Source organism: Rhinopithecus roxellana, chromosome 19, assembly GCF_007565055.1.
Source record: "Rhinopithecus roxellana isolate Shanxi Qingling chromosome 19, ASM756505v1, whole genome shotgun sequence".
Lineage (NCBI taxonomy): Eukaryota > Metazoa > Chordata > Mammalia > Primates > Cercopithecidae > Rhinopithecus > Rhinopithecus roxellana.
This window is the reverse complement of record NC_044567.1, coordinates 79,426,956-79,452,846: the sequence shown is the minus strand read 5'-3', so window position 1 is coordinate 79,452,846 and position 25,891 is coordinate 79,426,956. Positions and strand designations below refer to the sequence as shown.

The 25,891-nt window shown below is 38.7% G+C and overlaps 1 protein-coding gene across 14 annotated transcripts in view; it reads left to right on the top strand.

Moving 5' to 3' along the window:
* Positions 1 to 25,891, top strand: part of CEP112 (centrosomal protein 112) — a 569,199-nt gene that overhangs the window by 15,120 nt on the left and 528,188 nt on the right. For all 14 annotated transcript variants that reach the window (XM_010379988.2, XM_030923682.1, XM_010379989.2 and 11 more), the window contains exon 4: positions 635 to 807. In XM_010379988.2, coding sequence (XP_010378290.1) covers positions 635 to 807 — 173 coding nt within the window. The remainder of the gene's footprint in view (positions 1 to 634; positions 808 to 25,891) is intronic.

The following is a 25,891-nucleotide window of genomic DNA, read 5'->3' as shown; positions in this document are numbered from 1 at the left end:
AAGATATGAGTATATTGTATCATGTTTTCCCATTCACACTTAATTTCATAGAGTCAAAGGGAAGGGCTTTATTTAACAAATCATAATAATGAGAAAGTTTAGAGAACTCTCTTGGGTTTCCCAGCTAGTTAGTAGTGTGACCAGAACTAAATCCCAGGTTTTTCACTCTGCTGTTTCCATCTTGTCAAGGGATTCCTAATTTTAATTCTTGGGTTGCATTGTTTTGTGTTTCTCTTCCCACTGATTTCTTTTTGTGTGTGTGTGTGTGTAAAGTAGTTAGTGATTACAGAAAGAGGTAAGATAGCACATAATTAAAAAAAAACTTTGTATTTAACTTTTCATATTTAACTAATATTCCTTTTGTAATATAAACATTACTATCAGATTTATCTGTTATGTACTTCTGTTTATTGTATTTCTTAGACAGTAGAGTGCAACTAAAATGTAAATATGTTATCACTTAATGTATTTTAATATCTCATAATTCATTGTATATTGAATTTTTTAAATGTTTGAATGTAATTGAATTTGAGTATTGGAAAGGCTGTTATCAAACTTGAAACTTGATGGAAATTTTAGTGGTTTTATTATAGTACATTTTGAAAGAATAATTTTTCTAATTTTTAAAAATCAGTCCATCTATTTTGATGAACCAAATCCAGCACAAGCAAAAGGTTCAAGCCCAGAGGGATTACCAGCCTGGGTACTGGGTGAGCTGGAGACAAGTGAACACAAATTAAATGAATCATGGAAACTTTCTTCCGGAGAAGATAACACTTTGGTACAGTCGCCAACTGATGTCTACAGGTATGCTAAGAGAATGGGATTTTGAATGTGTTTCATCATTTAGTCTGTCTTTGGAGCTGATTTATACATTCTGTTTTCCCTTTTTTTTTTTTTTTAATAGTAAGTAGTTTACTTTTCCCTTAAGTGCACATTCAAGATTATTTTATATTTTTAGTCATTTAATAGATACCTATTAACTTCATATATATTTTTGATGGCTTGACAAGTGGTCCCTGAGCATCTTTAAATGACATAATTATGTATTTTCCTTTATGACAAGCATACATTAAAAGCATTATCAATAACTTGAACAAAATATAACATCCTGCAAATCCAACTTGAACAATATTTGTTTTCACTTAATGGTATAATGAATGTAAGCATAAACCCCATTAGACTGTGCTTTCTTACTCGAGTATTAAACTTAAATAGGTTTTTTTAGTGCAAAAAAAATTTCTGAATTTTTGAAATGTACCAAAAGGCCATTATTGTGGTAGCATAATTTTTGGCTTCAGGGAAGGGATAGATTTAAATTTGGACTTTTATCAAATTTTTACTTTTCCGTTTGGCCTTATTCCTTGAAATGTTAAAATATAGGACAGTGTCAATTACCATGTACCATACTTTATACTTCACTCCTCATCATTCTCTTGGTAATTTTAATTTTAGAAATCTGTTTCTGTTAACAGTATAATCTTTCTTGTCCACTATAATTTTTTTGGTTTATTCGTTAAACAGATCTAGAAATGTTATTAGTAATTTGAAATGTCTCTACAGCTGATGTAGTCTGTTTATATGTTTTTCAGACCTGAGATATCATGGTCGAAAAAGATAAACAAAAGCGAGAGATCCAGTCCATATGAAATTATTTCAGTAGAAAGGAGAAACAGAAAGGGGAGGCAAAAAAGAAGAGGTGAAATAATTAAGGGCATGTTCAGAAGAGTAAAAAGAAACGAATAGATTAGTCTGTAGGAAGTGTGGTGTTAAAATACTTATTTTTACATTCCTAGGAGAATTACAATTAGAAGAGGTATAATTGTAGAATTTTTGTAGCCTTCGAAGCAATCTCTTTATATGGAGGTATAAAGAGAGTGTGGTCTGTATACAAAGAAAAATATAATTCTTAGTTTTGCTGCAAAAGACATCAGTTGTTTGCCAAAATATCTGCTAAGAGTCCAGCTAAATTCTGGGTTCCTTTCTAGATGTAATGAATGTGGAGTTTACGGTATGAAGGTGAACTAAAGTAGTTTCCTGTATCTTAGAGCTTAGAGCATAGTTTGAAAATTTGTGATCTTCCAGGACTGAATGAATCGTAGATTTGTTTTGTTGGACTTCAACAGTGTCTTTAACAATTTTAACTGAGTTGTCAAAATTAACATTTGGGGGATTTCATATAAAAGTCCAACTTTCCGGCTTCTCTTTAAAACTAGACACCTAGAAATCTTTCCAGGAGACAGCCCTAGGTTGGAGCTAAGTAGTACTTGGTTACCCCTCTTAGTGTACGCCTTCACGATTTCCTGCTAATTCCTGACACCAAATTTGATGTCTATTGCATCTGTTATTGAGCTTGAGTTTTTTTTTTTCCTCTTTAAGTAAGGTTAAGAGGAAAATGAAGTATTTGTTTTTCTATTTTTATGTTCTATCAAGTGAAAGAAGAAAGGTAGGAAAGAGGGACCTTGTGATTTAAGAAGGGGAGAGGGTTGGGCACCGCTGTGCCTCTGTGGTCCTAGCTATTCAAGAGGTGGAAGCAGAAGGATAGCTTGGGCCCTGGAGTGTGAGGCCAGGCTGAGCAGTAGAGTGAGACCTCATCTGTGAACAAAAAACAGAAGGGGAGAGACAGACACTATGTCTTTCTAGAAATGAAGGATATCCTTATATCTGGCAGTAAATCACTCATCTGTTAAGTCCTCCGGACATTTGATTTATAACCACTGGTTTAGATGAGTGGGGGAGAGAGATGAGCGCATGGATAGTTTGAATGCAGTGGCTATGCGTAGTCATGGAAATATTTGCAAGGATTCAGGTGTGTATAAGAGAAGCGTTCAGGATGGGAAATAGACTTGAGATTTCCAGGGAGTCCAGGTGAATAGATTTTTTTCTTCTTTGGAACACAGGATAAAGTTTGAGAAAATACAATGAGAATATCCTTCACCTGTTACTCATTGACTTTTTTGAGAAATGAAACCATAGTAAAATCCCCAGAATTGTAAAAAATAGCTTAATTCTCTTTGTTGGTCACCTATTATTAAATGACATTTTAGTGCAAAAGGATCGCTGGAGTATGAGGCATTCGTTGTCGGTTATATAATAAGTAATGGGAAAGGCAGGCACTCTTGTGACCCTGGTGAGTCCACCCATCCTTCAGAGATCGCAGCATGGAAAAAGCCTTATCTCATATCCCAGGGCAGTTTAGGTGACCCCGTTATTTACTCCGTTAGTACTCTGTGTTTCTTTGCTGCCTTCATCCTATGCGTAGAGGCTTACTATCTGTCCTGTGTGCTAGACTGTACATTTCATGAGGTAGGAACTTGTGTTTTTGCTGTTTGCTGTATTTGCTATATTTCCAGCCTCTAGCACTGGGCAGGAACGTGTTAGGAATTCCGTGTCTATATTCAAGAGTGAATGCATGCATGAATGAGTAGATTGAGTTAGACACTGCCACATATTTAATCTGTACAAAATCCCTTTGAGACGGGTATATTGTGGCAGAGGAAATGGCCTAAAAGGATTTTTTTTTCTTTTTAACATTTCAGAAAACGTTGAGGGAAGCGTAAATTTTAGAAAACGTGGAGGGAAACTTGGATGTAGGTTATAGCGATTGCCTTCACACACTGTGAGGAATATGACAATGAAAGAGCTGGAAAGGACATGCTTAAAATATCATCTGTCAAATGTCAGAATCACTAAGGTCAGTTAGGGCTGCCAAAACAGAAGATCTCAGGGTATCATGTTTCTTTTAGTTTAATAGTTTTAACTTGGTTATTTTTAAAATTTCAATTTGATTTACATTAGTTAACAGATATTTGTAGTTTTTACATACATGAAGGCATTTAAAAATAACATTTACTTTAGCTAAAGCCAAGAAAACTGATTTTAAGGTGAAATATGTATCATGTGTGACATCAGAACAAAGTGGTAGTGTATCGGCTATTGATGGTTCTGTCTTCTTATTTCTTTTCTAAATTTGCTCCTTTACTCTGAGTGATCATAGTGTGCTAATGAAAAAGTTAGTATCTGCTAATCTTGACCTAATATATCTAATCAGTTCTGCAAGAAATTGTTTTAAAAAGTTTAAGAGGCTTATAATATTTGACACATGTATGTTTTTATAGTGAATAATTTATTGTTACTTAGAACTGAAGTTTAATGCTGCCTCATAAATTTTACAGCCACTTCAACTTGTCCTTTGAAAAACCTCTTTAATCTTAAAAGATTTTTCCCCCTTAGTGTTTCTTTTTTGATCACTTTATAAAATCCTGCTTTACTTAGACCTTTTTGTATGTGAAGTATTTCTAATGGCATTTTAGATTATGCTGTTTGTGTCCTAGCCTTTTTATATTATTAAAGATGCAGAGTCCTTTTGAAGCCTTTTTGTTAGGACTCCCTATTCAGTAGAGATGGCACCTTTCCTTTACTTTTATTCTTCCTGTAGGATATGGTATATAGCCTTGTTCCTAACTTGTTAGAAGTATGGTAAGGTCATATTCTGTCTGGCTGATTCTCACGCTTTATTTTTTCCACCAGTATACATCATATACTAGTGTACTTAGCATTTCACACCAAACAGCTTCAACACTTAACTAATAGTCCTGTCCTGGTTCTCTTCTTTGCTTTCATTTTTCATATTTCTTGGTTTAAGATAATCTTATTACCCATATTTTCTATATATAGCATTGCTATTATATATCTGTTACTGCATTTTTATGTCAAATATCTGCCTATTTTCTTTTCTTTTTCTTTTTTCTTTTTTTTTTCGAGATGGAGTCTTCACTCTGTCACCCAGGCTAGAGTGCAGTGACACAGTCTTGGCTCACTGTAACCTCCACCTCCTAGGTTCAGGCAATTCTGCTTCCTCAGCCTCCAGAGTAGCTGGGATTACAGGCATGCACCACCATGCCTGGCTAATTTTTGTGTTTAGTAGAGACATGGTTTCACCATGTTGGCCAGGTGTTGAACTCCTGACCTTAAGTGATATGCCCACCTTGGTCTCCCAACGTGCTGGGATTACAGGCATGAACCACCATGCCTGGCCTATCTGCCTATTTTCTAGACAGTGAAATATTTTAGTTATATTTGAGTTTGGAGCATGACTTTAGAAAATGTTACTAAGGAGACCATAGACTTAGATCTCATGCATGTATAGTTTGGTTAATTTCATTTAGATCTACAATCATGAGCTATATCAATATATATTATCTTTCTGATCAGCCTTCAGATACTTAACATGGAGGTCTGGTAAAGACCTTAATTGTCTTGATAGTGGTCTTCATGATCCTCCTTCTGGGGTTCATACCCTTATATAATCTCCTCCCCTTGAGTGTGGGCAGGACCCATGACTTGCTTCTAATCAGTAGATTATGGCAATGGTAATGGGATATTATTCCCAGGATTATATTACTTCATCTTGCTAGTAGACTTGCTGTCATTCCCATTGCTGGCTTTGGAAGAAGCAGCTGCCATGAATCATACATGAATCAGATAGTCGTAAGGAACTGAATGCTGCTGACATCCACATGAGTTGGGAAGTGAATCCTTCCCTAGTTGAGCTTCTAGATCAGAACCCAGGCCTAGTCCAATCATGATTGCAGCCTTTTGTGGCCCTAGGCAGAGGACCCAGTTCAGCTGTGCCTTGACTTCTGACCTGCAGAAACATGAGAAAATTTATGTGTGTTGTTTAAAGCTGTTAAATTTGTAACAATTTGTTATACAGCAATAGATGACTAGTACAGTCTTTATCCTCATTTTAGAAAATTATGCAATCTCTCTATATAATACATGTTTATAAAAACCTCAGTATAGAAATATTTAGAGTAAAAAGTCACAATCCTTCTCTCTGTGTCTTCTTTATCCCACTTTCCTTTTGAGTGGTAATCACCATCAACAATTTTGTGCATATCATTTTACAATAGACATCCACACCTATATAATTAAGAAATTACAGGCCAGGCACGGTGGCTCACACTTGTAATCCTAGCACTTTGGGAGGGAAATGTGGGCGGATCACAAGGTCAGGAGTTCGAGACCAGCTTGGCGAATATGGTGAAACCCCGTCTCTACTAAAAATACAAAAAATTAGCTGGGCATGGTGGTGGGTGCCTGTAGTCCCAGCTACTTAGGAGGCCGAGGCAGGAGAATCGCTTGAACCTGGGAGGCGAAGGATGCAGTAAGCTGATATTGCACCACTGCACTGCAGCCTGGGTGACAGAGCGAGACTCTATCTCAAACCAAAAACAAAAAAATTACAAATTGACTCATACTGTACGTACTGTTCTGAGACTTGCTCTTTTTTTTTCCTCAGCTTTGTCTTAAACCCGTATCATGTGGACTTTTAAATTGCAGATAATCCGTAATGTGGATATACTATAATTTAACGTGTCTCTTCTGCTTTTAATTTTTTTATTGTTATAAAGAATGGATGAGTTAACATCCTAGTAATACATAATCATGCCCCTTATTTAAAAATGCACCCAGCCAGGCGTGGTGGCTCACGCCTGTAATCCCAGCACTTTGGGAGGCCGAGGCGGGTGGATCACGAGGTCAGGAGATCGAGACCATCCTGGCTAACACGGTGAAACCCCATCTCTACTAAAAATGCAAAAGATTAACCAGGCGTGGCGGTGGGCGCCTGTAGTCCCAACTACTTGGGAGGCTGAGGCAGGAGAATGGCGTGAACCCGGGAGGCGGAGCTTGCAGCGAGCCGAGATCGTGCCACTGCACTCCAGCCTGGGTGACTGAGCGAGACTCCATCTCAAAAAAAAAAAAAAAAAAAAAAAAGGCACCCAGGGTTTGTTTTAATCAGATATTATACGATGACAGACACAGAGACAAGTTGCCTTTGAAAGAAGAATTTGTTTCTCACAGTTTCCAAGAGGAGGGAGGCATGCCACACCATGCAGGCCAGGTGGAGAAGCATGAGTGTTGGTCAGGAGGCAGAAGGAGCAAGGAGAAGTATGGGAGAGAGCCTTTTTATATAGTGGTGGGATGTTCCCTATTGGATAGAAAGTGAAACACTGATGTTGGGATTTGTAGTTGGAGGGTTTGTAATATAATTTCCAAGTGCCCACAAAAAGACAGGGATGGTAAGGATGTGAACAACTTTGGCTGTTAGTTTGGTCCATGATTTCAAGATGCCAAATTATCAATTAGAATACCAAGAATGATTTTTATATGCCTGCATGTGTTTTGGGCTATTATGGATTCTTAGATGAGAAATTGCTTTGTTGGTGGGGTTATTAGTTGGATCAACACCTTGTGCAATGGTTAAAATATGTATACACACACACACATATATATACACATAGATTTGTATATATATATGAATATATATGCATTATGGCGAGATCTAATAGGATGAAGTTAAAAAGAAGTACATAAACTATAGGAAGCTTCCACTTGTGTTTGTGTATATGTGTTTTAGAGACTCTATGGATACATATGTGTTCGTGTGCATGGAATCTTTCTGGGTACCACACATGAAACTGTGAAAGGTGGTTAGCTTTAGGGATTGGGGCCAGTTTGGAGTGTACATTTAAAAACGTTCTTTTTTAAACAAAGTGCCTGTGGTATTTCTAATAATCACACTCTTACATTTTGATAGATACTGTCCAGTTGCCTTCTGAAATATCATCTTCGTAAAATGTTTGTGCATACACCTTGCAAATTAATAAATTTGTATAAGAAATATATACACATTTAGACATTAAAATGAAAAAAATTTCTAGTAAATAAACGTTTGTGGATTCCACTTGTATTTTTAATTTCTGAAAGCAGAGGCCAAGTGGGGCAAGTCATACCATTTATGGATCTCCTACTGTATGCTAGGTACTGTTCTAGAAATCTTTTCCAAATCATCTAATTGAATCCTCTCTACAGTCCAGTGAGGTTGATATCATTGCCCTTTTGTATTTATAGATGAGGTAACAGCTTCAGGAAAGTCCAGTGACTTCCAGTATGGATCCAATATTGGAATGCAGGGCCTTATGATTTCACACCCATGTTCTTTCTAGTGTATCATGTAGGCATAAGTACATGCAGCCAATATGGAAATTTTAGTTTTATCTGTTTTTTCCCACTTGAGCTGCATCAGCAATCTTGGGCAGCTATACCTTTGTTCTTGGTTATTTCTAGGTTAAGCTGAAAGGAAGCAGTTTGCCTTTGTTCACATTCCACTTCGGACACTTGGCAACCATCTGTCCTCAGGCAAATTACTTAATTTCTCTAAACCCCAGTTTCATCATTTGTAAATGGAGATAGTGGTAGTACTAACTTCGGGGTTAGGTAAGGACGAAGTGAAATAAGGCATGTAGAGCCCTTGACAGAGGGCCTGTTAAGAGTTAGCTGCTGCGGTCGCCGTCATCGCTGGTATGGGGATCGCTATTGTAATAGTTCATCAGCGCCTTGCCTGTTAGATTGTTTGACCATTCTTTTGCTTCTCTGATTACTAATCCTCCCAAAGGGTATTCTCTTAAAGTCCGTTGGTCATTAATTATTTTCGGTTACTAAAAGTAATTTTGTATTCCCTGAGAAAAATAAATTATGACTATGCAGAAAAGTTATGATTTTAAGTGTGAACCCTGCACAATATCAAAATAAAGAATGGTAATTGTATTTTAAGAGACTTTATAAGAATCTTTATTTAAACAACATAACAAGCCTCTTTTTCAAGGATAGATGGAATACAGAGTGGCTGGCCTAATTGTTTACATTTTTTCATGCCATATATTTGAAGCTGCCTAAGTAACTAATTTGTTTTTGTTTTTTTTTGAGATGGAGTCTTGCTCTGTCACCCAGGCTGGAGTGCAGTGCCGTGATCTTGGCTCACTGCAAGCTCTGCCTCCCGGGTTCAATCGATTCTTCTGCCTCAACCTCGTGAGTAGGTGGGATTACAGGCATGTGCCACCACACCTGGCTAATTTTTTTTTGTATTTTTAGTAGACACGGGGTTTCATCATGTTGGCTAGGCTGGTCTCGAACTCCTGACCTCAGGTGATCCACCTCCCTTGGCCTCCCAAAGTGCTGGGATAACAGGTGTAAGCCACTGTGCTTGGCTGGTAACTAACGTTTTGATTTTAGTTCACATCAGCTGTATACTCTTCATGCTTTATCTCAAAGACAGAACACAAAGGTAATAGGTTGTATTCTTGTCTTACAATTCTGTCAAAAATATTTTGAAGCTTCTTGTTAATGGCTTGTAATTATTTTATGTCTTTTCAGTGAAGTATGTGTGGTCTGGTGGCTTATTACCAAAGTGCAGTTAGGTTCTGGGATAGGGAAAGACTTAAAAAAATGATTTGATAGCACTTATTATTTTTACTGAAAACTTTGATTAAAAGTTATGGTAGGGTGAAGAGGAGTAATGTTAAATAAACCCTGACCTTTAAATGCTGCTTTACAGTGGAAGAAACACATCGTTTCTGCTTATTTGAGAGGAGTTTATTGATGAAAAATAAGGCATTTAATTAGATTTCTTTCGGTGCCATTTTATTAGGAGCCTCCACCAGATTGCTTAGGATTTCTAGGAGAGTGCAAATAATTATTAACTACCTACTATTTTTACCATATCGGATTTAGGCTAACTTTATATAAATTATATTTATCTTTTAACTCCTATTGGGTCATCTAAATAATGCATGTGTTCATACCTATAAGAAAGAACTTGGAGAGTAATTATTCTATTTTAAATAATTATAGAGGACTATAGTTTTTACATCTTTGCTTTAATGAGATTTTGCCAGGGGTTATTTGATGCTAGATTTGAGTTTGGAATGAAGATTCTAATTATGGTCCTGCCTTTATGGAAAATGTGACTTGCTTTACAATGATCCTCTTTATGATGTGGTTTTCCGGGAATGCATTGTGGTAAAAAGCTGGGATTCTGTATGTCTTATCCCAATATAGCGAACATTTCATTTGTGTGTGCAGTTTAATAACATGGCCAGCAGATGGTGATCAAGTATAATGAAAACCAATCTATGTGAGAAAACATTTTTTGCTTTAAAAATATTGATTTAATTTTTTAGTCTGTGGATGCAAAAGAATCTTTTTACTTTGTAAGCTCCATTTTTATATGTAAATGATATTAACATTATAAATTGCTCCTGCTGAGATTGTTGGGTGAATTTATCAGGGAGTCAATCAATACCTTTCCTTCTTAGTAAAACCTTCTTAAATATTACCTGCCAAAAGTACATTCATTTTATTTGTGAATAATCCCAATGTATGGGCAAATATGTGTTCTACAGCAGTGCTGTTCAATAGAAGTTTCTGACGGTAATGTTCTATAGGCAGCGCTGTCCAATACGGTAGCCACCAGTACACGTGACTGTTGAGCAGTTGAAATGTGGCTGGTGTGATTGAAGAACTGAATTTCTAATTTCAATTAACTTAAATAGCCACATGTGATTAGGGGCTACTGTGTTGGGCAGAACAGTACCAGATCTGAATCTTCTGCTTGGCCACTGCAAAACCTGACTGACCAGATGGAAAGCTGGTGGCCTGTTGTGGGGTGGAGATGGGGACTAGGGCTTGGGAGCTGGTGCATAGAAACTGGCTGTGCCACATGGGAGACCTTTCTTCTGTGCTTACTTACATTTCATGGGCGGCTCTCTTTTTTGGTGATGATCACCCATGATCAACATCTAGTTGCTCTTCTCTTGGTCAATTTCCACTGTCAGAGGAGCTCCTACTAACAAAACTGTTAATAAACACACACACACACACACACACACACACACACACACACATATGTATTTTTTATTTTTTTAATTTTTTGAGATAGAGTCTTGCTTTGTCGCCCAGGCTGAAGCGCAGTGGTGTGATTTCGGCTTACTGCAACCTCTGCCTTCTGGGTTCAAGCATTTCTCTGCCTCAGCCTCCTGAGTAGCTGGGATTACAGGTGCCTGCCACCATGCCTGACTAATTTTTGTATTTTTAGTAGAGATGGGGTTTTACCATCTTGGCCAGGCTGGTCTTGAACTCCTGACCTCGTGATCCACCGGCCTCGGCCTCCCAAAGTGCTGGGATTACAGGTGTGAACCACCATGCTGGCCTTTTTTTTTTTTTTTTTTTGAGATGGAGTCTTGCTCTGTTGCCCAGGCTGGAGTGCAGCGGCACGATCTTGGCTCACTGCAACCTCTGCCTCCCGGGTTCAAGTGATTCTCCTGTCTCAGCCTCCTGAGTAGCTGGTATTACAGGTGCCTGCCCAGCTAATTTTTTGTATTTTTAGTAGAGACGGGGTCTCGCTATGTTGGCCAGGGTGGGCTCTGACTCCTGACCTCAAATGATCCTCCTGCCTTGGCCTCCCGAAGTGCTGGGATTATAGGTGTGAGCCTCTGTGCCTGGCCAAATCTGACTAATTTGACAATCTTTTATACAGTGGACACTTGCTGATAGACACTTAACCTTGTACTCTAGAAATAGGACTGCTACATAAATGAGAAGCAAAAACTGCTTCTTAGAGTACTCAGTAAAATATAACATTTCACACATATAAAACCACTTAGTTACTCATTAATTTTCAACATTAATGTGCTAATTAAATGTCACTCTTAGGTGTTTACTAAGATGAGGCAGTGGCAACTATTTGTAACTGGGATGGAGCAGCTTTGAAAATAATGGTCCTTAGGCCATTATTTCTCTTAGGCTTTTTTCTCCCCAAGAGAACTTTCTGACAATTTAGTCACATTTCTTTTTTTCTTTCTTTTAATGATGAGGCTTTGTAATAACATCTTTTTATTTTATTTTATTTATTTTATTGTTATTTTTTTTTGAGACGGAGTCTCGCTCTGTCGCCCAGGCTGCAGGCTGGAGTGCAGTGGTGCAGTCTTGGCTCACTGCAAGCTCTGCCTCCCGGGTTCACGCCATTCTCCTGCCTCAGCCTCCCGAGTAGTTGGGACTACAGGTGCCCGCCACCATGCCCGGCTAATTTTTTGTATTTTTAGTAGAGATGGGGTTTCACCATGTTAGCCAGGATGGTCTCGATCTCCCGACCTTGTGATCCGCCTGCCTTGGTCTCCCAAAGTGCTGGGATTACAGGCGTGAGCCACCACGCCCGGCCTGTAATAACATCTTTTAATTTCACAAACAAGTTTCTCTTCGTCAGGTAATATTGAACAGTTTGGGTTGTCCTTTTTAATAAACAAAAATGGATAACAGTAAGCTTATATTTTAACATTTAGTTTTAATGAAATATAAATATTGAGTATTCTAAGTCAGAGATATATTAATAAACAATGATTTAAATGTCCTATTTTTTAAATTTGGTTTTTATTTTTAAGTTTTAAAATCAAGTGTGTCATTTTAAAGTAAGTAGTTGGAAATATGAAGTCTTAAAGTGATTATGGATCTATGCTCACCTTTTTCTAGTTTTGGTAAGCATCTTATGTTTTTCATTTAGTTTTCTTTTTCTTTCTAATAAAGTTCTTTTTGAAAAATTAATGTAAATATGTTGTGGATCATTGGAAGTTATTTTCATTTTTTAATTTTCAGCATTATTTGATACTTTACTGGATTATTGTTATTTATTTTTATGTTCCATAAGAATATTTAGTAATATACCCAAAGAAGACTGTTCTGCAAATGGTAAAAAACAATATTACCTGCTGCTCAGATGAATGAAAACACAGGAAATCAGAAGTTCTCATTTTGGTTTTCTGATAATTTATAATTCAGTAGTTGTATTGCTTTTAAAATTTTTTTTTTTTTTTTTTGAGACGGAGTCTTGCTCTGTCATCCAGGCTGGAGTGCAGTGGCCAGATCTCAGCTCACTGCAAGCTCCGCCTCCTGGGTTTATGCCACTCTCCTGCCTCAGCCTCCCGAGTAACTGGGACTACAGGCGCCCACCACCATGCCTGGCTAATTTTTTGTATTTTTAGTAGAGATGGGGTTTCAGCGTGTTAGCCAGGATGGTCTCGATCTCCTGACCTTGTGATCCGCCCATCTCGGCCTCCCAAAGTGCTGGGATCACAGGCGTGAGCCACTGCGCCTGGCCGCTTTTAAAATTTTTTATAGCTGTGAAACATAACATGCATACAAAAAATGTGTACAGTGCACGGGTACAGTTTAAAGAGCCACTAGAAGATAAATATTTCTATACTTTCCACCTTGCCAATAAATAGTATATTACAATTCTCCAGAAGACCGCTGGGTACCCTTCTCCGATTGCCTCTTCTTCCCTTTGTTTGAGAGGAAATCACTGTCCTGTATTTTGTGTTAATCGGTTATTTACCTCTCTCTTTATTTTGAATTTCATATAAGTAGAATTATATTGTATCTATTATTTTGAGACTTGCTCCTTTCACTCATCAGATTTTTCAGATGTATCCATGTTAATAAATATAGCTATAGTTCATTCTTTGTCTTTTGGCAAACTTAAAATGTAACACACATACAAGACACATCAAAGTGTAAATCTTGATGAAGTTTTACAAAATGTATATATCCATGAAATCTCCTTCCAGGTCAAGATAGAGAATATAGCTACCTCCCGAGAAACTCTTTCTTGCTCTCTCCCTGTCATTTATCACCTCTTGAAGAAGGAACCACTATTCTGTATTATGTCACCATAGATTTGTTTTCATTGTTTTTGATTCATAAAGCATTTTGTTTCTGTCTTCTTTTGCTCAGCATTATGTTGTGAGATTGATCCATGTTGTTGCATTTAGCAATGGATTTTTAAAATTATTGTATGAATATATCACAATTTATATATCCATTGTACTTTGGTTTTTGACATTACAAGTGATTGTACTGTGTATACTCTTTTACGGGTCTCTTAGTACACAAGTATACACATTTTTTTGAGTGTTGACTTAGAAGTGTAATCATAGTAGACACTGCTGATAAAGTTTTTCAAAGTGGTTGTACCAGTTTACATTTCCACTAGCAAGACTGAAAGTTCCCGTGGCTCTTCATCCTTGCTGAAACTCAGTTTGTAAGTTTTTTATGATTTTAGCAATTCTGGTATGGCAGATGTATAGTTTGAATTTGCATTTTCCCTCATGACTAACGATATCAAGATCTTTTTTTAATGTTTATTGACCATTTGGATAGCCTCTTATATGAAGTTTCTGGTTGAGTCTTTGATCTTTTTTAAGTATGGAAAAAATGGTTTGTCTATCTTTTCACTGTTGATTTGTCTTTATATATTCTGGATACTAATTCTTTGTTGAATATATGTATTGCAAATATCTTTTTTCACTCTCTGGCTTGCATTTTCACTTTCACTTGTGTCTTGGTCCATTTCCTGCTGCTGTAAGAAAATACCTGAGATTAGGTAATTTGTAATGTACAGAATTTATTGACTCACAGTTCTGTGTCTGATTTTTTTTTAAAATTATACTTTAAGGTTTTTTACAGTGTAATGTGATATGTATTCACTTATTTACTTATTTTAAAATTCATACAGAGATTTTTTATTCTTTTTTTTAAAACATACTTTAAGTTCTGGGATACATGTGCAGAATGTGCAGGTTTGTTACATAGATGTACACATGCCATGGTAGTTTGCCGCACCCATCAACCCATCATCTACATTAGGTATTTCTCCTAATGCAATCCCTCCCCCAGCCCCCAACCCCCCAACAGGCCCTAGTGTATGATGTTCCCCTCCCTGTGTTCATGTGTTCTCATGTTCAACTCCCACTTATGAGTGAGAACATGCGGTGTTTGGTTTTCTGTTCTTGTGTTAGTTTGCTAAAAATGATGGTTTCCAACTTCATCCATGTCCCTGAAAAGGACATGAACTCATCCTTTTTTTATGGCTGCATTGTATTCCATGGTGTATATGTGCCATATTTTCTTTATCCGGTCTATTATTGATGGGTGTTTGGGTTGGTTCCAAGTCTGTGCTATTGTGAATAGTGCAGAAACAAACATACGTGTGCATGTGTCTTTATAGTAGAATGACTTATAATCCTTTGGGTATATACCCAGTAATAAGATTACTGTGTCAAATGGTATTTTTGATTCTAGATCCTTGAGGAATTTCCACACTGTCTTCCACAGTGGTTGAACTAATTTACACTCCCAACAACAGTGTAAAAGCGTTCCTATTTCTCCACATCCTCCCCAGCATCTGTTGTTTCTTGACTTTTTAGTGATTGCCATTCTAACTGGTGTGAGATGGTATCTCATTGTGGTTTTGATTTGCATTTCTCTAATGACCAGTGATGATGAGTTTTTTTTTTCTGTATGTTTGTTGGCTGCATAAATGTCATCTTTTTAGAAGTGTCTATTCATATCCTTTGCCCACTTTTGGATGATTTTTTTTTTTTGTAAATTTCTTTAAGTTCCTTGTAGATTCTGGATATTAGTCCTGTGTCAGATGGATAGATTGCAAACATTTTCTCCCATTCTGTAGGTTGTCTGTTCAGTCTTATGATAGTTTCTTTTGCTGTGCAGAAGCTCTTTAGTTTAATTAGATCCCATTTGTCAATTTTGGCTTTTGTTTCTGTTGCTTTTGGTGTTTTAATCATGAAGTCTTTGCCCGTGCCTATGTCCTGAATGATATTGCCTAGGTTTTCTTTTAGGGTTTTTATGGTTTTAGGTCTTACGTTTAAGTCTTTAATCCATCTCGAGTTAATTTTTGTATAAGGTGTTAAGGAAGGGGTTCAGTTTCATTTTTCTGCATATGGCTAGCCAGTTTTCCCAACACCATTTAATAAGTAGGAAATCCTTTCCCCATTGCTTGTTTTTGTTAGGTTTGTCAAAGATCAGATGGTTGTAGATGTGTGGTATTTCTGAGGCCTCTGTTCTGTTCCATTGGTTTATATATCTGTTTTGGTACCAGTACCATGCTGTTTTGGTTACTGTAGCCTTGTAGTATAGTTTGAAGTCAGGTAGCATGATGCCTCCAGCTTTGTTCTTTTTGCTTAGAATTATCTTGGCTATGTGGGCTGTTTTTTGGTTCCGTATAAAATTTAAAGTAGTTTTTTCTGGTTCTGTGAAGAAAGTCTGTGGTAGCTTGATGGGATAGCATTCAATCTATAAATTACTTTGGGCAGTATGGCCATTTTCATGATATTGATTCCTCCTATCCATGAGCATGGACTGTTTTTCCATTTGTTTGTATCCTCTCTGATTTCCTTGAGCAGTGGTTTGTAGTTCTCCTTGAAGAGGTCCCTCAGATTCCTTATAAGTTGCATTCCTAGGTATTTTATTCTCTTTGTAGCAATTGTGAATGGGAATTCACTCATCATTTGGCTCTCTATTATTGGTGTACAGGAATGCTTGTGATTTTTGCACACTGATTTTTGTATCCTGAGACTTTGCTGAAGTTGCTTATCAGCTTAAGGAGATTTTGGGCTGAGACGATGGGGTTTTCTAAATGTACAATCATGTCATCTGCATGCAGAGATAATTTGACTTCCTCTCTTTCTATCTGAATACACTTTATTTCTTTCTCCTGCCTGATTGCCCTGGCCAGAACTTACAATACTATATTGAATAGGAGTGGTGAGAGAGGGTATCCTTGTCTTATGCCGGTTTTCAAAGGGAATACTTCCAGCTTTTGCCCTTTCAGTATGATATTGGCTGTGGATTTGTCATAAATAGCTCTTACTATTTTGAGATACATTCCATCAATATCTAGTTTATTGAGAGTTTTTAGCGTGAATGGGTGTTGAATTTTATTGAAAGCCTTTTCTGCATCTATTGAGATAATCATGTGGTTTTTGTCATTGGTTCTATTTATGTGATGGATTATGTTTATTGATTTGCATATGTTGAACGAGCCTTGCATTCCAGTGATGAAGCCGACTTGATCATGGTGGATAAGCTTTTTGATGTGCTGCTGGATTCGGTTTGCCAGTACTTTATTGAGGATTTTTGCATTGATGTTCATCAGGGGTATTGACCTGAAATTTTCCTTTTTGGTTGTGTTGCTGCCAGGTTTTGGTATCAGGATGATGCTGGCCTTATAAAATGAATTAGGGAAGAGTCCCTCTTTCTCTATTGTTTGGAATAGTTTCAGAAGGAATGGTACCAGCTCCTCTTTGCACCTCTGGTAGAATTCGGCTGTGAATCCGTCTGGTCCTGGGCTTTTTTTGGTTGATGGGCTATTAATTACTGCCTCAATTTCAGAACTTGTTATTGGTCTATTCAGGGATTTGACTTCTTCCTAGGTCAGTCTTGGGAGAGTGTATGTGTCCAGGAATTTATCCATTTCTTCTAGATCTTCTAGTTCATTTGCATAGAGGTGTTTATAGTATTCTCTGATGGTAGTTTGTATTTCTGTGGGATCAGTGGTAATATTCTCTGTATCTTTTTTTTAATTGTGTCTATTCGATTCTTCTCTTTTCTTCTTTATTCATCTGGCTAGTGGTCTGTTTTGTTAATCTTTTAAAAAACCAGCTCCTGGAATCATTGATTTTTTGAAGGATTTTTTAATGTCTCTGTCTCCTTCAGTTCTGCTCTGATCTTAAATTTCTTGTCTTCTGCTAGCTTTTGAATTTGTTTGCTCTTGCTTCTCTAGTTCTTTTAATTATGATGTCAGGGTGTCGATTTTAGATCTTTCCCGCTTTCTCCTGTGGGTATTTGGTATATAAATTTCCCTCTAAACAGTGCTTTAGCTGTGTCCCAGAGATTCTGGTACGTTGTGTCTTTGTTCTCATTGGTTTCAAAGAACATCTTTATTTCTGCCTTAATTTTGTTATTTACCCAGTAGTCATTCAGGAGCAGGTTGTTCAGTTTGCATGTAGTTGTGCAGTTTTGAGTGAATTTCTTAATCCTGAGTTCTAATTTGATTGCACTGTGGTCTGAGAGACTGTTTGTTATGATTTCTGTTCTTTTGCATTTGCTGAGGAGTATTTTACTTCCAATTATGTGGGCGATTTTAGAATAAGTGAGATGTGGTGCTGAGAAGAATGTATATTCTGTTGATTTAGGGTGGAGAGTTCTGTAGATGTCTATTAGGTCCATTTGGTCCAGAGCTGAGTTCAAGTCCTGAATATCCTTGTTAATTTTCTGTCTCGTTGATCTGGCTAATATTGACAGTGGGATGTTAAAGTCTCCCACTGTTTGTAGGTCTCTAAAAACTTACTCTATGAACTTCTCAATGCTCCTGTGTTGGGTGCATATATACTTAGGCTACTTAGCTCTTCTTATTGCTTTGATCCCTTTACCATTATGTAATGACCTTCTTTGTCTTTTTTGATTTTTGTTGTTTTAGAGTCTGGTTTATCAGAGACTAGGATTACAGCCCCTGCTTTTTTTTTTTTTTTGCTTTGCATTTGCTTGGTAAATATTTCTCCATCTCTTTATTTTGAGCCTATTTGTGTCTTTGCATGTGAGATGGGTCTCCTGAATACAGCACACTGATGGATCTTGACTCTTTATCCAGTTTCCCAGTCTGTGTCTTTTAATTGGGGCATTTAGCCCATTTACATTTAAGGTTAATATTGTTTTGTGTGAATTTGATACTGTCATTATGATGCTAGCTGGTTATTTTGCCCGTTAGTGATGCAGTTTCTTCATAGTGTTGATGGTGTTTACAATTTGGTATGTTTATGCAGTGGCTGGTACTGGTTTTTTCTTTCCATATTTAGTTATTCCTTCAGGAACTCTTGTTAGGCAGGCCTGGTGGTGACAAAATCTCTCAACATTTGCTCGTCTGTAAAGGATTTTATTTCTCCTTCACTTATGAAGCTTAGTTTGGCTGGATATGAAATTCTGGGTTGAAAATTCTTTTCTTTAAGAAAGTTGAATATTGGCCCCCACTCTCTTCTGGCTTGTAGGGTTTCTGCCAAGAGATCCACTGTTAGTCTGCTGGGCTTCCCTTTGTGGGTAACCTGACCTTTCTGTCTGGCTGTCCTTAACATTTTTTTCCTTCATTGCATTCTTGGTGAATCTGACCATTATGTGTCTTGGGGTTGCTCTTCTTGAGGAATGTCTTTGTAGTGCTGTCTGTATTTCCTGAATTTGAATGTTGGCTTGTCTTGCCAGGTTGGGGAGATTTGTCTGGATAATATCCTGAAGAGTGTTTTCCAACTTGGTTCCATTCTCCCCATCACTTTCAGGTACACCAGTCAAACATAGATTTGGTCTTTTCACATCGTCCCATATATCTTGGTGGCTTTGTTCATTCCTTTTCATTCTTTTTCTCTAATCTCGTCTTCACATTTAATTTCATTAAGTTGATCTTCAGTCTCTGATATCCTTTCTTCCACTTGATCAATTTGGCTACTGATACTTGTGTATGCTTCACGAAGTTCTCGTGCTGTGTTTTTCAGCTCCATCAGGTCATTTACGTTCTTCTCTCTTTTTTTTTTTTTTTTTTTTTGAGACGGAGTCTCGCTGTGTCGCCCAGGCTGGAGTGCAGTGGCGTGATCTCGGCTCACTGCAAGCTCCGCCTCCCGGGTTCCTGCCATTCTTCCGCCTCAGCCTCCGAGTAGCTGGGACTACAGGCGCCCGCCACCGCGCCCGGCTCTAGTTTTTTGTATTTTTAGTAGAGACGGGGTTTCACCGTGTTAGCCAGGAGGGTCTCGATCTCCTGACCTTGTGATCCGCCCGCCTCTGCCTCCCAAAGTGCTGGGATTACAGGCTTGAGCCACTGCGCCCGGCCATTTACGTTCTTCTCTAAACTGGTTATTCTAGTTAGCAATTCCTCTAACCTTTTTCAAGGTTCTTAGCTTCCTTGCATTGGGTTAGAACGTGCTCCTTTAGCTCAGAGGAGTTTGTTATTACCCACCTTCTGAAGCCTACTTCTGTAAATTTGTCAAACTCGTTCTCTGTCCAGCTTTGTTCCCTTGCTGGTGAGGAGTTGTGATCCTTTGGAGGATAAGAGGCGTTCTGGTTTTTGGAATTTTCAGCCTTTTTGTGCTGGTTTTTCCTTATCTTCATGGATTTATCTACCTTTGGTCTTTGATGTTGGTGACCTTTGGATGGGGTTTCTGAGTGGACATCCTTTTTGTTGAGGTTGATGCTATTCCTTTCTGTTTGTTAGTTTTCCTTCTAATAGGCCCCTCTGCTGCAGGTCTGCTGGAGTTTGCTGGAGGTCCACTCCAGACCGTGTTTTTCTGTGAATCGCCAGCCGAGGCTGTGGAACAGCAAAGATTGCTGTCTGTTCCTTCCTGGGAAGCTTTGTCCAAGAGGGACAACAGATGCCAACTGGAGCTCTCCTGTATGAGGTTTCTGTCGACCCCTGCTGGGAGGTGTCTCCCAGTCGGGAGGCACAGGAGTCAGGGACCCACTTGAGGGGGCAGCCTGTCCCTTAGCAGAGCTCAAGCACTGTGCTGGGAGATCCACTGCTCTCTTCAGGGCTGGCAGGCAGGAAGGTTTAAGTCTGCTGAAGCTGTGCCCACAGCCGCCCCTTCCCCCAGGTGCTCTGTCCCAGGGAGATGGGAGTTTTATCTATAAGCCTCTGACTGGGGCCGCTGCCTTTCTTTCAGAGATGCCCTGCCCAGAGAGGAGGAATCTAGAGAGGCAGTCTGGCTACATAGGCTTTGCTGAGCTGTGGTGGGCTTTGCCCAGTTCGAACTTCCCCACTATGAGGGGAAAGCCACCTACTCAAGCCTCAGTAATGGTGGATGCCCCTCCCCCAACCGATCTCCAGCATCCCAGGTCTACTTCAGACTGCTGTGCTGGCAGTGAGGATTTCAAGCCAGTGGATCTTAGCTTGTTGGGCTCTGTGGAGGTGGGATCTGCTGAGCAAGACCACTTGGCTCCCTGGCTTCAGCCCCCTTTCCAGGGGAATGAATGGTTCTGTCTCGCTGGCGTTCCAGGCACCCCTGAGATATGAAAAAAAAACCTCCTGCTGCTGTCTTGGTGTCTGCCCAAATAGCCGCCCAGTTTTGTGCTTGAAACCCAGGGCCCTGGTGGTGTAGGCACCTGAGGGAATCTCCTGGTCTGTGGGTTGTGAAGACCATGAGAAAAGTCTAGTAACTGGGCCAGAATGCACTGTCCCTCACGGCACAGCCCCTCATGGCTTCTCTTGGCTAGGGGAAGGAGTTCCCCGACCCCTTGCACTTCCTGTGTGAGGCATCGCCCCACCCTGCTTTGGCTCGCCCTCTGTGGGCTGCACCCACTGTCTAACCAGTCCCAGTGAGATTAGCCAGGAACCTCAGTTGGAAATGCAGAAATCAGCCGCCTTCTGCATTGATCTCACTGGGAGCTGCTGACTAGAGCTATTTCTATTCCTCCCTGACTCACAGTTCTGGAGGCTGAGAAATCCAGCATCAAGGTGCTGCCATCTGATGAGGGCCTTGTTGTTGTATCATCCTATGGCAGAAAGTGAGAGGAGAGAGAAAGAGAGAGGAAGGGAGGGAGAAAGAGAAGTGGGCCTAACTAACCCTTCTATAACTAATCCACTTTGGCAATAATTATTTATGAGGGCAAAGCCTTCATGGCCTAACCACCTCTTAAAGGTCACACGTCTTAAGATTGCTATAATGGCAATTAAATTTAAACATGAGTTTTAGAGCAGACAAACCATAGCAACTGGTATCTTCTGTTGTTTATTTTAATACAGTTTTGTCAGTTGACTCTGTTGTGTTTTTTTGTTTCCTGTTTGAGATTTCTTACCTCGCCTGTTACAAGATCAGAGCGTGCTCATCTATGTTATTTTCTTGAAGCTTCTTATTTTAGCTTTCTCGTTTAGGTATGTGGTACATCTGGAATTGATTTTTATGTATGAAGTGAGGTAGGAGTCATGGCTAATTCTCTCTGTCTATCACAATGGGTATGTATTTGATCTAGCATTATTTTAATTTTATTTTATTTATTTATTTTTTTCTAGACAGAGTCTCGCTTTGTCGCCTAGGCTGGAGTGCAGTGGCGCAATCTCAGCTCGCTGCAACCTCGCCTCCCGGGCTTAAATGATTCTCCTGCCTCAGCCTTCTGAGTAGCTGAGATTACAGGCTCCCTCCACCACACCTGGCTAATTTTTGTATTTTTAGTAGAGATGGGGTTTCACCATGTTAACCAGGCTAGTCTTGAACTCCTGACCTCAAGTGATCCACCTATCTCGGCCTCCCAAAGTGCTGGGATTAAAGACGTGAGCCACTGTGCCCAGCCTAGCAATTAAAAAAAATTATTATTATTATTATTATTATTATTATTATTATTTTGAGACGGAGTCTTGCTCTGTGGCCCGGGCTGGAGTGCAGTGGCCAGATCTCAGCTCACTGCAAGCTCCGCCTCCCGGGTTCACGCCATTCTCCTGCCTCAGCCTCCCGAGTAGCTGGGACTACAGGCGCCCGCCACCTCGCCCGGCTAGTTTTTTGTATCTTTTTTTTTTTAGTAGAGACGGGGTTTCACCATGTTAGCCAGGATGGTCTCGATCTCCTGACCTTGTGATCCGCCCGCCTCGGCCTCCCAAAGTGCTGGGATTACAGGTTTGAGCCACCGCGCCCGGCCTATTTTTTTTTGAGATGGAGTCTCACTCTGACGCCCAGGCTGGGGTGCAGTGGGGTGATCTCGGCTCACTGCAAGCTCCGCCTCCTGGGTTTACGCCATTCTCCTGCCTCAGCCTCCTGAGTAGCTGGGACTACAGGCGCCCACCACCACGCCCAGCTAATTTTTTTATTTTTATTTTTAGTAGAGACGGGGTTTTACCATGTTAGCCAGGATGGTCTTGATCTCCTGACCTCGTGATCTGCCCGCCTTGGCCTCCCAAAGTGCTGGGATTACAGGTGTGAGCCACTGCGCCCAGCCCATTTTTAAATGTCATTCACACTGCTGTAGTTGGCCCCCTTTTCTTTTTTTGAGATGGAGTCTCACTCTGTTGCTAGGCTGGAGTGCAGTGGCATGATCTTGGCTCATTGCAACCTCTGCCTCCCATGTTCAAATGATTCTCCTGCCTCAGCCTCCTGAGTAGTGGGGACTACAGGCATGTGCCACCATGCCTGGCTAATTTTTGTGTATATATATATATATATATATATATTTTTTTTTTTTTTTGTAGAGATAGGGTTTCATTCTGTTGGTCAGGCTAGTCTCGAACTCTTGACCTCAAGCAATCCACCCACCTCTGCCTCCCAAAATGCTGGAATTACAGGTGTGAGCCATGGCGCCTGGCCCTTGGCACCATTTTTGTAAGCCAGGAGATCTTGTTTGTGTGGGTTTTTTCTGGTCTCTAGTTTCTTTCATTTGCCTATTTGTCAATGTGCTAATACTACACTGCCTTAATACTGTAACTTTAAAAATAAATCTTGGTATTTTGTAGTGTAGTGTAGGCCTTCCAGCTTTCTTTTTCTTCCTCAAGATTGCTTTGGCTATTCTTGGTTCTTTGCATTTCCATATACATTTCAGGATTAGCTCACCAGTTTTTACTTGCATATAAATGTGATGGCATGTGTATGTGTATGTTGAGATATTTTATTATGAATGCGTTGAATCTATAGATCAATTAGGAAGAATTGATATCTTTATAGTATGGAGTTATACCCAGAGCCCCAGGCAAGCAATGATCTTTTTTTTTTTTTTTTTGGCCTTTTCTAGAAATTTCATGGGTAATATGTAGTCCTGTGTATCTAGTTCTTCTACTTACAATATTGTTTTTGGAGTTCATATTGTTTCTTGTATCAGTAGTTCATTCCTTCTTGTTCCTGAGTGGTATTTCATTGATGAGTATACCACATTTTGTTTATCCGTTCACCAGTTAATGGATATTTGGATTGTTTTCAGTATGTGACTATTATGAATGTTGCTGCTTTGGACATTCATTGCAAATTTTTATTCAGACACATGTTTTTCATTTCTTTTGGACAGATATCTAAGAGTGGGTTGTGTGGTAAATATATTTTTAACTTAAAAAATCATCAAACTATTTTCCAAACTGGCTGTTTCATTTTGTATCCCCATTACCAATATTCCAGTCTCTTCACATGAGTATTCTCATCTCTTCACATCCTCATCAACTCTTGGTATTGTTAGTGGCTTTGATTTTGTCCATTTTAGTTGGTATGCAGTGGTATTTCATTGTGGTTTTAATTTGCATTCTCCCAGTGACTAATGACACTGAGCATCTTGTCTTGTGCTTATTGGCCATTTGTATATCTTCTTTGAAGAAATGTCTGTTCTAATAGTTATCTGCTTCTAACACACCCAACATACAATGAGCCAAGCAGAGGATAACCTCTACAGACATTTCTAAAAAGTCACTAGTTCTAACTATTCTGAAATCCAGATAGGCAAGTAGTAGGAGTTTCTTAGTTAAATCTTTCTTAAGTTTTCTAGAGGCCCTCTTGTTTGGTTGAGAGGATCTGTGAGGCATACTCTTAATCTTTTTGAGGGGATCTGTGTATGAATACATAGTTCTCTGAGGCATACCATCTTTTATCTTTTTGATCTTCATGAAATATTTTACATTTATACACTTGGCTTTATCTCTATGCAGTGCCCAAAGTTTACTTGAACACCATTTCTTAATTTAGTATATTTTGCCATCTAGAGAGGCCGAGAATTTTTAAAACCATGAAGTCTTAGTTCCATTTTCTTTCATTTTCCTTGACTCTATTTTACTCTACTCTTGCACCTAAGAGCAATAGCAAGTACTTTGTAAATCTTCTTAGCTATATTACTCACCTAGTTCATCAGGCACATTTTCTAATTTTCATGTTACTGAAGATGATGAAGATGATGGTATAGCTTTCTATCACTATATAAAAAGGATCTCCCTTCTTCCCATTTTCAATAACAGGTTTCTTACTTCCTCTTGAGCCCCACAGGCAACATCCTCAAATTCCAGATTCCTACTAATGACCTCTTCATATCGACTTTGTCTTTAACACAAAGATGTTTCCATATTCTTAGGCTGTACTTCACTTTCAGATAACAAAATCTGTATTATCTATGATACAGATATCTACAGTTATCTATTGCTGCATTACAAATTACTCCAAATCTTAGCAGCTTAAAGCAACATTTATTTTTTAGTTTTCTAAATTAAAAAAAATTTTTTTCTCATGGACATGGCTTAGCTGGGTTTTCTGGCTTAGGTTCTCCCATAAGGTTGCAAACAAAGTATTGACTGGGGTTGTGTTCTCAACTGAAGTCTAGATTGGGGGAGAATCCACTTCTGTTCTCACTCATATGGTTAATAGGATTTAGGTCCTTGCTGGGGTGTTGCTCTGAGGGCCTCAGTCTTGGCTGGCTGTCATCCAAAAGCCTCCCTCAGTTTTTTCCTATTTGGGCCTCTCTATAGGGTAGCCTACAGCATGGCAGCTGGCTTCCATCGAAGTGAACAAGCAAGAGAGCAAGTGAGAGGTAAGCATGATGGAAGCTAGAATCTTTTTGTAAGCTAATCTTGGAAATTATAGCTTACTACTTTTGTCAGATTCTATTTATTAAAAGCAAGTTACTAGGTCCAGACTATACTCAAGGGAAAGGGCATACCACATGGGCATGCATACCAGGAGTTGGGGAAAACTGGGAGCCATCTTAGATGTTGCCTAGCACATACTTAGAACAAATACTAAGTATATAATGAAAAGACATATAGCTAGGTATAGTTAGAAAGATGTGTAACTAGAAGGATTAAAATGGAATACTATAAAATATTCAGTGAACATAAAAGAAGGCAGGGAAGGAAAAACAGAGGAGGAAAGAAGAGCCATGACAAAACCAATAGCAAAATCACAGACTAAATAGAATCAGAAATAATTACATTAAATAAAAATGAACTCAACACCGGAAGCCAAAGAAAGTGATTTTTAGATTGGATAAAAAAGCAAGAACCAACTTTATATTATTTATAAGAGACATACTTTAAATATAAAGATAAATAGGTTGAAAGTAAAAGGATGCAAAGAGATGTATCATGAAAACAAAAAGCATAAAAAAGCTGGAATGGCTATATTGAATATCAGATAAAATAGACTTTCACAACAAGGAAAAATTATAAGACAAATAGTTACTTTGTAATGGTAAAGAATCCATTCATAAGCATGAT